At 44.7% G+C, this 12,500-nt stretch overlaps 1 protein-coding gene across 2 annotated transcripts in view; it reads left to right on the top strand.

Moving 5' to 3' along the window:
- LOC113820227 (lens fiber major intrinsic protein) overlaps positions 1–12,500 on the top strand; it is a 52,477-nt gene that overhangs the window by 30,328 nt on the left and 9,649 nt on the right. For both annotated transcript variants that reach the window (XM_070126776.1, XM_070126777.1), the window contains exons 2-3: positions 409–638; positions 2,471–2,609. In XM_070126776.1, the coding sequence (XP_069982877.1) occupies positions 441–638; positions 2,471–2,609 (337 nt within the window). In that variant the 5' untranslated portion in view covers positions 409–440. The remainder of the gene's footprint in view (positions 1–408; positions 639–2,470; positions 2,610–12,500) is intronic.

Below are 12,500 nucleotides of genomic sequence, written 5' to 3'. Positions count from 1 at the left end.
AAAGAGAGAGAGAGAGGGGGGGGAAGAGAAAGAGAGAGAGAGGGGGGGGAAGAGAAAAAGAGAGAGTGTGTGTTGAAGAGAAAGAGAGAGAGAGAGGGGAAGAGAAAGAGAGAGAGAGAGAGGGGGGGGGGAAGAGAAAGAGAGAGAGGAAATGGTGAAGAGAGTGAGAGATAGAGAGGGAGGGAAGAGAAAGAGAGAGAGAGAGTGTTGAAGAGAAAAAGAGAGATAGAGAGAGTGTTGAAGAGAAAGAGAGAGAGAGAGAGAGAGTGTGTTGAAGAGAGAGAGATAGAGAGAGGGGGGAAGAGAAAGAGAGAGAGACCCACTCCTACTTTTCTGAGAACCTGTACTGAAGCCCCTAGCCCGGCCTCCCCTCCTCAGTGACCGCAACCACTTCTCTCTCTCCTCCAGGTGCGGGAGCGAACGCGGGGTCAGCCGAGGTCATGGCACACGAGCTGGAGAAGGAGGAGTTAGGCGGGCCCTCGCATACCTCGGCTCCAGGCGGCCTGACCCTCACCGTGCCCTCGACGTCCTCGCCATCTCAGGTCACGACCCCGGGCGCGGCACAGCAGGATGCCCCCGTGGCCGCCCTCAGGAGGTACCTGGACTCGATCCCTCAGCACCCGTCCCCGCGTCGGGAGGTAGGTCGGGGTGTAACCTCGTTTGACCTCGTTTATTCACCTTTTGCTAATATTGTGTTTAGATCAGATATCTTTACGTATATTTAAATAGTATTAGCAGGTTTTTAGGTGGCAGGGATGTGTAGATACATTTTTTTTTTTTTCTGAATGAGTTGGCGAGTCCGAAGTGCATTTCCCTGAAGACATCTCGGGTCTGAAGGGGCACTCGTCACCCATGTCTCTGATTGGCTGGAGGATTGAAGAGTGGCGATCGCTGATTGGCTGGAGGATTGAAGAGTGGCGAGCGCTGATTGGCTGACGCTTATTTTCCGTTAGCAAATATGGCGCGTCCCTAAACTGCCAGCCAATCGGAGACGTCGATTCAAATTGGTTTAGGTTGCGTCCGGCCACTCACAGGAGAGGAATTTTTGACTTGTTAAGAGAGCGAAATTGTCAGTGTCATTCAAAAGTGTTTATGCCAATCATGAAAAAAGATAAACGTTTAAGCTCTTTCATAACAGTAAAATTTGAAGCTCATTTTATTTACAATAGTTTTAAATCCATTTATGTATTTGGTCACGAGTTCGTGCACAATGCTATTAATCCTTATTTATTTCAATGAATACTCAATATCTAAATATTTACTTTATGGCCAATCTATTCATATGAATATCTATTTATCAGTTTAATCCACTTGTTTGTTTATCTAACTGTCTATCTATCCACCTATCTATCTTTCTATCTATCTGTTTATCTATCTATCTATTTATCTGTCGATCTATCTATCTATCTATATGAAAAAGAAATATTAATTTGATTTTGTCTACCAAGTGAGGGAGGGATCTCTCTCTCTCTCCATTTCTTTCTCTTTCTTTCTCTCTGTTTCTCTCTCTCTCTCTCCCTCTCTCTCTCTCTCTCTCTCTCTCTCTCTCTCTCTCTCTCTCTCTCTCTCTCTCTCTCTCTCTCTCTCTCTCTGTCTCTCTGTCTCTCTCTCTCTCTCTCCCCTTCCTCCCCTCCCCTCCTTCTCCCTCCCCCTCCCTCTCCCTCTCCTCCTCTCCTTCCCTTCCCCCCCCCTCCCTCCCTCTCCCTCTCCTCCTCCCTAACACCCTGCACCATCCTTCCTTCCCTCCCCTCCCCCTCCCTCTCCCTCTCCCTCCCTCTCCCTCCCCTTCCCCCCTCCCTCCCTCCCTTCCTCCCTCTCCCTCCCTTCCTCCCCCTCCCCTCTCCCCACTCTCCCTCTCTCCTCTCCCTCCCTCTCCCATTCTCCCTCTCCCTCTCCCTCTCCCTCCCTAACACCCACACCATCCTTCCTTCCCTCTCCCCTCTCCTCTCCCCTCTCCCTCTCCCTCCCCCCTCCCTTCCTCCCCTCCCCTCCTCTCCCTCGCCCTTCCTCCCCCCCTCCTCCTTCTCCCTCTCCCTCCCTAACACCCTGCACCATCCTTCCTTCCCTCCTCCCTCTCCCTCTCCCCCTCCCTTCCTCCCCTCCTCCTCCCTCTCCCTCTCCCTCCCTTCCTCCCCCTCCCTCCTTCTCCCTCTCCCTCCCTAACACCCTGCACCATCCTTCCTTCCCTCCCTCTCCCTCTCCCTCTCCCTCTCCCTCTCCCTCTCCCTCTCCCTCAACACCGAGAGCCCCCGCTACTACTCTCCCTCTCCCTCTCCCTCTCCCTCTCCCTCCAACACGGAGCCCCCGCATACCTCTCCCTCTCCCACTCTCCCTCTCCCTCCCTAACACCCTGCACCATCCTCCCCCACTCTCCCTCTCCCTCTCCCCCTCTCCCTCTCCCTCTCCCTCTCCCTCTCCCTCTCCCTCTCCCTCAACACGAAGAGCCCCCGCTAAGCGCGTGTCCCCCCAGGTGGCGAGCAGCGTGGTGTGGCGGTGTGTCCGTGGTGACGTCATAGCAAGCTTCCTCCTGACGCTGGTGTCGACGGCGGCGGCGCTGCAGCCTCCCTACCACGCCACACTCACCGGACCCTGCGCTCAGCCACGCACAGGTAATGGGGACGAAAGGGGAGGGGCGGGAGGGAGGGGGGTTCTGGATAGGGTGGGTTGGGTTAGGTTGGGTTGGGTTAGGTTGGGTTGGGTTGGGTTGGGTTGGGTTGGGTTAGGGAAGGTTCGGTTGGGTTGGGTTAGGTTAGGTTGGGTTGGGTTAGGGAAGGTTGGGTTGGGGTAGGTTAGGTTAGGTTGGGTTAGGGTAGGGTAGGGTAGGGTAGGTTAGGTTAGGTTAGGTTGGGTTAAGCCAGCTTGGCTTAACAGCTTTAAGCAAGCGAAAGCAGCAACAGCAACAGCAACTTAGCAGAAACTTTGGCAAGCTTAGCTTGAAGCAGCAGCAACAACCCAGCTTGGCAACAGCAACAGCAACGGCAACAGCAACGGCTTAGCTTGGCAAAGCAGCTTGGGTTAGGTTAGGTTGGGTTGGGTTGGATTTGGTTAGGTTAGGTTAGATAGCTTGTTTTGCTGAGGTTGGTTATGTTTTTTTTTTTTTATTTTTCTATTTTTTTTATTATTATTTTTTTTTTTATACGTGATATAGTGTAGTATGTATTTTTATTCTTTTAGTGTAATGTTTCGATGTAAAGGAAGACAGGATATGAGTCAAATTAAATGTCATAATTTCTCTCTCTCTCTCTCTCTCTCTCTCTCTCTCTCTCTCTCTCTCTCTCTCTCTCTCTCTCTCTGTCTCTCTCTCTCTCTCTCTCTCCCATCCTTTTCTCTCTCTTTCTCTCTCCCATTCCTTTCTCTCTCTCTCTCTCTCTTTCTTTCTCTTTCTCTCTCTCTCTCTCTCTCTCTCTCTCTCTCTCTCTCTATCTATCTATCTATCTATCTATCTATTTGTTGTCGAGATTTTCTTGTTTATGATTTATTCCTTAGATGATGTAGCGGTCTTGTCGCTGTTGTCGAACCAGTTGTCGCTTTTAGGAAAATGTTGACGTATTTAAGAACATTTTTCCACATTTAGAAAGTAACGTGAGAAGGTTATCATTTTGAGAATCAGTTTTCGTATTAAGGAATAGTGGTTCTCTTTGGAAAATGTCTCTCTCTCTCTCTCTCTCTCTCTCTCTCTCTCTCTCTCTCTCTCTCTCTCTCTCTCTCTCCCTCTCTCCCTCCCTGCCTGCCTTCCCCCCTCCCTGCTCGTCCTCCCTCCCTCCCTCCTCGTCCTCCCTCCTTCCCATCCCTCCCTCTCTCCCTCCCATGCCTCCCTCCCCTCACATCCCTCCCTCCCCTCACATCCCTCCCTCCCTCCCATCCTCCCTCCCTCCCATCCTCCCTCCTCCCTCCCTCTCTCCCTCCCTCCCCTCCCTCTCTCCCTCCCTCCCCCCCTCTCTCTCCCTCCTCCCCCCCTCTCTCCCTCCCTCCCCTCCCTCTCTCCCTCCCTCTCTCCCCTCTCTCCCTCTCTCCCTCTCTCCCTCTCTCCCTCACCCCTCCCTCCCTCCCTCCCTCCCCTCATCCTCCCTCCCTCCCCATCCTCCCTCCCTCCCCATCCTCCCTCCCTCCCCATCCTCCCTCCCTCCCCATCCCTTCCCTCCCTCCCATCCTCCCTCCCTCCCATCCTCCCTCCCTCCCATCCTCCCACTCCACTCCCATCCTCCCTCCCTCCCATCCTCCCTCCCTCCCATCCTCCCTCCCTCCCATCCTCCCTCCCTCCTTCCCTTTTTATAAACTGTTTTCGGTCTTGTGAAACAGTTGACACATTTACAAAATGTTAATTTCAAAACTGTGATCACTTTTAGAAAATGCTTCTGGAAAGTTGTCGGATTTTGAAAAAAGTTGTTTTTGAGAAACATCTTCCCCCTTCAGAAAATGTCATTTAATTATTAATCAATATTTTGGATATTTTTTTAAAAATCAGCCTGGCTCATTTAATTATTAATCAATATTTCGGATATAAAAAAAAAAAAATCTGCTTGTCGTCTTTAAAAATGTTTTATAAACAAGTTTCACTTTTGGAAACTTGATCTCATTAAAAAAATCGCTTTCAGAAATCGTTTTATTATTATTATTAAACCATAACAAAAAAAAAAAAAAACTTATTATTATTATTATTATTATTAAACCAACAAAAAAAAAACTTATTATTATTATTATTATTAAACCATAACTAAAAAAAAAATTATTATTATTATTATTATCAAACCATAACTAAAAATATATATATATATTATTATTATTATCATTAAACCATAACTAAAAAAAACACTTATTATTATTATTATTATTATTAAACCATAACTAAAAAAAAAATTATTATCATTATTATTATTAAACCATAACTTTAAAAAAAACACTTATTATTATTATTATTATTATTATTAAACCATAACTAAAAAAAATAATAATTATTATTATTATTATTAAACCATAACTAAAAAAAACAAATTATTATTATTATTATTATTATTAAACCATAACTTAAAAAAAATTATTATCATTATTATTATTAAACCATAACTTAAAAAAAAAATTATTATTATTATTATTAAACCATAACTTAAAAAAAAAATTATTATCATTATTATTATTAAACCATAACTAAAAAAAAAATATTATTATTATTATTATTATTAAACCATAACAAAAAAAACATTATTATTATTATTATTAAACCATAACTTTTAAAAAATATATTATTATTATTATTAAACCATAACAAAAAAAAACATTATTATTATTATTATTATTAAACCATAAAATAAAAACATTATTATTATTATTATTAAACCATAACAAAAAAAAAAAATATTATTATTATTATTATTAAACCATAACTTAAAAAAAATATTATTATTATTGTTATTAAACCATAACTAAAAATATATATATATTATTATTATTATTATTAAACCATAACTAAAAAAAAACTTATTATTATTATTATTAAACCATAACAAAAAAACATTATTATTATTATTATTAAACCATAACAAAAAAACATTATTATTATTATTATTATTATTAAACCATAACAAAAAAAAACGCAGAAATCGTTTTTATTATTATTATTATTATTATTATTATTATTATTAAACCATAACTAAAAAAACCAAACTTATTATTATTATTATTATTATTAAACCATAACTTTAAAAAATATATTATTATTATTATTAAACCATAACTAAAAAAAATATTATTATTATTGTTATTATTAAACCATATAAAAAAAAGCATTATTATTATTATTATTAAACCATAAAATAAAAACATTATTATTATTATTATTATTATTAAACCATAAAAAAAATTATTATTATTATTATTATTAAACCATAACAAAAAAAACATTATTATTATTATTATTAAACCATAACAAAAAAAACATTATTATTATTATTATTAAACCATAACTAAAAAAACAAACTTATTATTATTATTATTATTATTCAACCATAACTAAAAGAACGCAGAAATCATTTTTATTATTATCATTATTATTATTATTATTATTATTATTATTATTAAACCATAACTAAAAAGAACGCAGAAATCATTTTTATTATTATCATTATTATTATTATTATTATTATTATTATTAAACCATAACTAAAAAGAACGCAGAAATGGTTATTATTATTATTATTATTATTATTAAACCATAACTAAAAAAAAAACGCAGAAATCGTTTTTATTATTATTATTATTATTATTATTAAACCATAACTTAAAAAAAAAAAACGCACATGAATGCAGGCCGCGTGTATTTAGTTTTGCAAAATTTAAAACTTACATGAATGGTTTACATGAATGAATCAGCTGATTTTGGACACTAATGGCTCAACTTCCACGGAGAGTTGTGATAGAAGTTTTAATGAATGAGATGTGTTTTTTTTTCTTTTTTTCTTTTCCTGGAAGTTGGTTTAGTAAAATTTATGTAAAAAAAGGGATTTGGGAGAAATTCTATATATGTTGCCTGTATAATTGGAATCACTTTTTTATCTGGTTTTATTTTGTTTTATTTTGTTTCATTTCATTTCATTTCATTTCATTTTTTTAATTTTCTTTTTCTTTTATTTTATCATATTATATATTCATATATTATATATTTATTATATATTCATTTCATTGTTTTAATTTTCTTTTTGTTTTATTTTATCATATTATATATTTTTTTTTCATTTTACCTTATTCTATTTCATTGAACTATTTATTGTTGATTTTTAACCAAGAAAAAAGTTTATCATTAAATGAACTTTGAAGTTTATAATTTTGTTCCACGTGGGAGCTCTGCATATGATTATCTACATCTAATAATCCTTCATTAATTTAATAATCCTTCATTATGCCATATATTGCTTATTTCCATCTTCTCTTTTTTCTTGTATTTTCTCCTTCGTAATTTATCGCTTAGCCTCATTATCAACATATTGCATTTTGTTTACGTGTCTGTCTTTTTGTCTACACACACTTAGCTACTTGTCTATACATAATTGTTACCCCTTTTGTTATTGTCATAGATCATTATTATTGTTGTTTTTATTATCATTAATATCATTATTAGTATCATAGTTTTTACTATCACCATTAGACAGACAGACAGACGGATAGATATAAAGATAGAGACAGAGAGATAGATAGAGACAGACAGAGACGGACAGAGAGATAGATAGAGAGTGAAAGATATATAGAGAAAGAGAGGGAAAGAGAGAGATAGACAGACAAGCAGAGAGAGAAAGAGAAAAGGAGAGAGAGAATAATAATTGAGAATGAGAGAGAAAGAGACAGACAGAGGCAGAAAGACCGAGAGAGAGAGAGAGAGAGAGAGAGAGAGAGAGAGAGAGAGAGAGAGAGAGAGAGAGAGAGAGAGAGGGAGAGAGATTGAGAGAGAGAGAGAGAGCAGAAAGACCGAGAGAGAGAGAGAGTCAGAAAGGCAGAAGAGAGTCGAGAGAGAAGCAGAAAAATAGAGAGAGAGAGAGAGAGAGAGAGAGAGAGAGAATATAATGAAAAAATAGAGGAACAAAGAAAAAAAAAGAAACCACAAGAGGAATGACAGAGATGAAAAGAGAGACAGAAAAAAGCAACGAAACGAAAGGAAAAAAATGATAGAGACAGAGAATCGTAAAGAAAAAAGAAAAAGGAAAAAGAAGTACATGGAAACAGAGAATAAAAAGGCAAACCCTATTACCCATAATGCCGTGATTGAACAAACATGAACAATAGAGTCTGTTATGAACTTTGGCCCTGAAGGCACTGTCACACGTGGCACTCTTAATACTCCCTGGTGAAAAGAGGGAGGGAGAGAGAAGGAGAGGAAGAATGGAAGAGGGAGAGAGAAGGAGAGGAAGAAAGGAAGAGGGAGAAGAGAGAGAAGAAGTGGTGGGGGAGAAGAGAGGGAGAGGGAGAAGGAGGGGAAGGAGAGAGAGAGAGAGAGAGAAAGAAATACAAAGACAGACAGACAGAGAGACAGAACCAGACTGACAGACAATCTCCTCTAGACAGACAGGAAGAAAGACAGCGAGAGAGAAAGAGAAAGAAAATAAGAAATAGCCATAGAAGTTCCCCCCCCCCCCCAAAAAGGATTGAAATCCATGGAATCACCGAAGTTCCGGAGGAGGTGGGGGAGGAGGAGGAGGAGGAGGAGAAGAAGGAGGAGGAGATGGGGAGGGGGAGGAGGAAAGGGAAGGAGGAGGAAGGAGGAGGAGGAGGAGGAGGGAGGAGAAGGTGGAGGGAGGAGGTGGTGGGGGGAGGAGGAGGAGGAGGAACGGGGGAGGTGGGGGGGAGGGAGGAGGGAGGCAGGGTGGCGGAGGAGGGAAGGTGGAGGAGGGAAGAAGGTGGAGGAGGGAGGAGAAATCCTTCAAACTTCTTTCCTCGTGTGTGTGTGTGTGTGTGTGTGTGTGTGTGTGTGTTTGTAAAGAGAGAAAGACCAAGAGAGTGCGAAAGAAAGCCAAAGAGAGAAAGAGAAAGAAAGCCAAAGAAAGAGAGAGAAAAAGAGAGAAAGGAGATGAAACCTCACCCCAGCCCCACAGCGAGACACGTGACAGTCACCTCCAGCCCCTGCTCCTCTGCGTGGCCATAGAAGACGTGTCATTAAACCTGTTTGTAGCGATGGCGAGGAGTGGGGCTGCGGGCGAGGGTTAAAGCTGGGATGTCTGAGGTGGAGGTGGGAGGAGGAGGGAGGTGGAGGTGGAGGGAGGAGAAGGTGGAGGGAGGGAGTAAAAAGGAGGGGAATGGGGAGGAGGAGGTGGGGGAAAGAGGAGGAGGAGGAGGAGGAGGAGGGAGGGTGGGGGGGAGGAGGAGGAGGAGGGGAGGTGGGGGCGGAGTAAGGAGGAGGTGGAGGGAGGGAGATGAGGAGGAGGTGGAGGAGGGAGGAGGAGGAGGGGGGAGGTGGAGGGGAGGAGAGGTGGAGGGAGGAGGAGGTGGGGGAAGGGAGGAGGAGGAGGTGGGGTAAAGGAGGGAGGAGGAAGGTGGGGAGGAGGAGGTGGAGGTGCGAGGGAGAGAGGGAGGAGGAGAAGGAGGAGGAAGGAGGAGCAGGAGGGAGGAGGAGGCGGAGAAATCCCTTCAAAACTTCTTTCCCTCGTGTGTAGTGTGTGTGTGTGTTTGTAAGAGAGAAAGACCAAGAGAGTGCAAGAAAAAGAAAGCCAAGAGAGAGTGCGAAAAGAAAAAGAGAAAGAAAGCCAAAGAAAGAGAGAGAGAGAAAAAGAGAGAAAGGAGATGAAACCTCACACTTTTCACCCAGAAGAGAAGAAAGCCCACCAGCGAGCAACACGAGACAGTCACCCTCCAAGCCCATTGCTCCTCTGCCAGCCACCAAAAAAGACGTGTCATTAAACCTGTTTGTAGCGATGGCGAGGAGTGGGGCTGCGGGCGAGTGTTAAAGCTGGGATGTCTGAGTGAGCTGGGGGGAGAAGGGGGAGGAGGAGGAGGAGGAGGAGGAGGTGGTGGAGGAGGAAGGTGGGAGGAGGAGGAGGAGGGAGGAGGAGAAGGATTAGGAGGGAGGGTGGTGGAGGGAGGAGAGGAGGAGAGGAGGAGGAGGAGGGGGAGGGAAGAGGAGGAGGAGGGAGGGGAGGAGGAGGAGGAGGAGGGAGGAGGAGGAAGGGAGGGGGTGGAAGGGAGGGAGGGAGGAGGGATGAGGAGGAGGTAAGGGGGAGGAGGAGGAGGTGGGGGGAGGGTGAGGATGGGGAGGGAGGGAGGAGGAGGTGGGGGTAGGGGGTAAGGGGAGGGAGGTGGGAGGATGGGGAGGAGGAGGAGGGAGAGGAGGAGGTGGGAGGGGGGTAAAGGGGGGGGAGGCGGCGGGGGGGGGGGCGATTCCTTTATCTGGATTTTCTTAATTCTTATCATCATCGTCTTTTCTTGGTCCCTCTTTCGTTCTTTTTTTCTGTTTCTTCTCTCTTCTCTCTTTTCCTGTTTCTCCCTCCTATTCTCTTCCCTTTCCATCCTCCCTTGTTTGTTTTTGTTTTTTTTGCTATTCCTCTTCTTTTCGCTTGTTTTCCTCTCCGTCTTTCCCTCCTCCCTCCTTTCCCTGTCCTCTTTGTTCTTTTTTTCTCTCTCTCATTTCTGTTTTTCCACTCTCTCCTTCCCTCCTTCCCTCCTTTTTCCCTTCTTTTTCCTTCCCTCCTCCTCTTCCTTTCTTTCTTTCCCTCCTCCCTTTCCCCCTTCTTTCTTTTTTCACCTCCCTACCTTCCCTCATTCCTTCCTTTTTTCCCCTCTCTTTCCCTTTCCCTCCTTCCTCCTTTCTCCCCCTCCCTCTTCCTCTCTTTTTCCCTCCCTTTCCCTTTCTTCCCCTTTTCTTCCTCTCCCTTTCCTTCCTTCCTCCCTTCCATTTCCCTTTCCTTCCTTCCTCCCTATCCTCCTGCCCTATCCCTCCCTATCCTTCCCCTCCTTCCTCTTTTCCTCCTTCCCCCTCCCTTCCCTCTCTCCCTTTCCTTCTTCCCTTCCCTCCTCCCACATTTTCCTTCCTTCCTCCAATCCTCCTTCCTATCTCTCCCTTTCCCCTCCTTCCTCTTTTCTTCTATCCCTCTTCCCATCTTCTCTCCTATCACTCCTTCCCCCTCTCCCTTTCTTCTTCCTCCTATCCTCCCTTCCCTATCCCTCTCACTTTCCTTCCTTCCCTTCCTTCCTCCTATCCTCCTCCCTATCCTTCTCTCCCTTTTCTCACGCCCTTCCTCCCTCTATCACTCCCTTCTCCTCCTTTCCTTCTCTCTTCCACTCCCTTCTGCACTCTCTCCTTTCTTTCCCTCTCCCTCTCCCTTCCCTTCCTCCAATCCTCCCTTTCCCCCTCCTTCCTCTTTTCTTCCTATCCTCCTCTCCTCCCCTCCTCTCGCTTTCCTGTCCACTACTCTATCCTCTCCCTTTCCCTCCTTCCTCCTTTTCTTCCTATCCCTCCTTCCCCATCTTCCCTCTCCTCACTCCTATCCCCCTCTCCCTTTCCTTCTCTTCCTCCCTATCCTCCTCCACTACTCCCTCTCCCTTTTCTTCCTGTCCTTCCCTCTCCTTTTCTTTCCCTCTCCCTCACCCCTTTCCCTGTCCTCCAATCTTCCCTTCCCTCTCACTTTCAAACTTCCCATTCCTCCTATCCTCCCTATCCACTCCGCCCTATCCCTCTCCCACTTCCCCTCTCTTCCTCTTTTCTTCCCTATCCCTCTCCCTTTCCTTCTACTTACCTCCTATCCTCTCTTCCCTCTCAACTTTCCTCTCCCTTTCTCTTCTTTCCTCCCTTCCCTCCTCTCCTTTTCCAACCACTCTCCCTCTCCTTCCTTCCTCCAATCCTCCCTTCCCCTCCTTCCTCTTTTCTTCCTATCCCTCTCCTTCCTTCCTCCAATCCTCCCTTTCCCTCCTTCCTCTTTTCTTCCTATCCCTCTTCCCATCTTCCTCCTATCCTCCCTTCCCTCCCTTTCCTTCTTTCCTCCCTTCCCCCTCCCTTCCCTCTCCCTTTCCTTCTTCCCTTCCCTCTCCCTTCCCCTCCTTCCTCTTTTCTTCCTATCCCTCTTCCCATCTTCCAATCAGCGGGACACACAAGTTTCCAATGTGCTTCAGCGTTTTCCCGCGATGAAAATAAATCATAATCCACATAAAAAAAAGAAAAAAAAAAAAAATGGAATTCATAATCCACATAAAAAAAAAAAAAATTAAATTCCTTCTTTTCGTTCAAATCGAAGCGGGGTTTTGGTCGGAATTTTTTTTGCAGAAGCGTCTCCAGTGTCAGCCGTCAGCAAAGTTCCGTCAGCAGTGCCCGATCCGTCAGCTCTAGTGTTCTCGGTCTAATATTTCGTCAGCTTAGCGTCCCGTCAGTCTGGATTTTCTCAGCTGATTCACTGTCAGCGCGATACTCGTGCTTCTAGAATTCGTCAGCCCAAACCGTCAGCCCAGAATTCTAGAATTCGTAAGCCCAGAATTCGTCAGCCCAACTTATACCAACCAACAGTTTCGTCAGCCCAAACCGTCAGCCCAGCCCGTCAGCCCAACTTATATCAACCAACAGTTTCGTCAGCCCAAACCGTCAGCCCAGCCCGTCAGCCCAACTTATATCAACCAACAGTTTCGTCAGCCCAGCCCGTCATTCGAACCCGTCAGCCCCAACCTTCATAACCCCAACCTCCCTCCCGTCAGCCCAGCCTGGTCAGCCCAGCCTCGTCAGCCCAGCCAAGCCTCCCCCAGCCTCCGCGCCGTCAGCCCAACCTTCATAAACCCAACCTTCCTCCCGTCATCCCAGCCTCGTCAGCCCAACCTTCATAACCCCAACCTCCCCCCCGTCAGCCCAGCCAAGCCTCCCCCAGCCTCCGCGCCGTCAGCCCAGCCTGGTCAGCCCAGCCAAGCCTCTCTCCCAGCCTCCGCGCCGTCAGCCCAGCCTCGTCAGCCCAACCTTCATAACCCCAACCTCCCCCCGTCAGCCCAGCCAAGCCTCCCCCAGCACCTCCCCCCGTCAGCCCAGCCAAGCCTCCCCCTAGCCTCGC

The sequence above is a fragment of the Penaeus vannamei genome, chromosome 10 (genome assembly GCF_042767895.1).
Source record: "Penaeus vannamei isolate JL-2024 chromosome 10, ASM4276789v1, whole genome shotgun sequence".
Lineage (NCBI taxonomy): Eukaryota > Metazoa > Arthropoda > Malacostraca > Decapoda > Penaeidae > Penaeus > Penaeus vannamei.
This window is presented reverse-complemented; position numbering and strand designations above follow the sequence as displayed.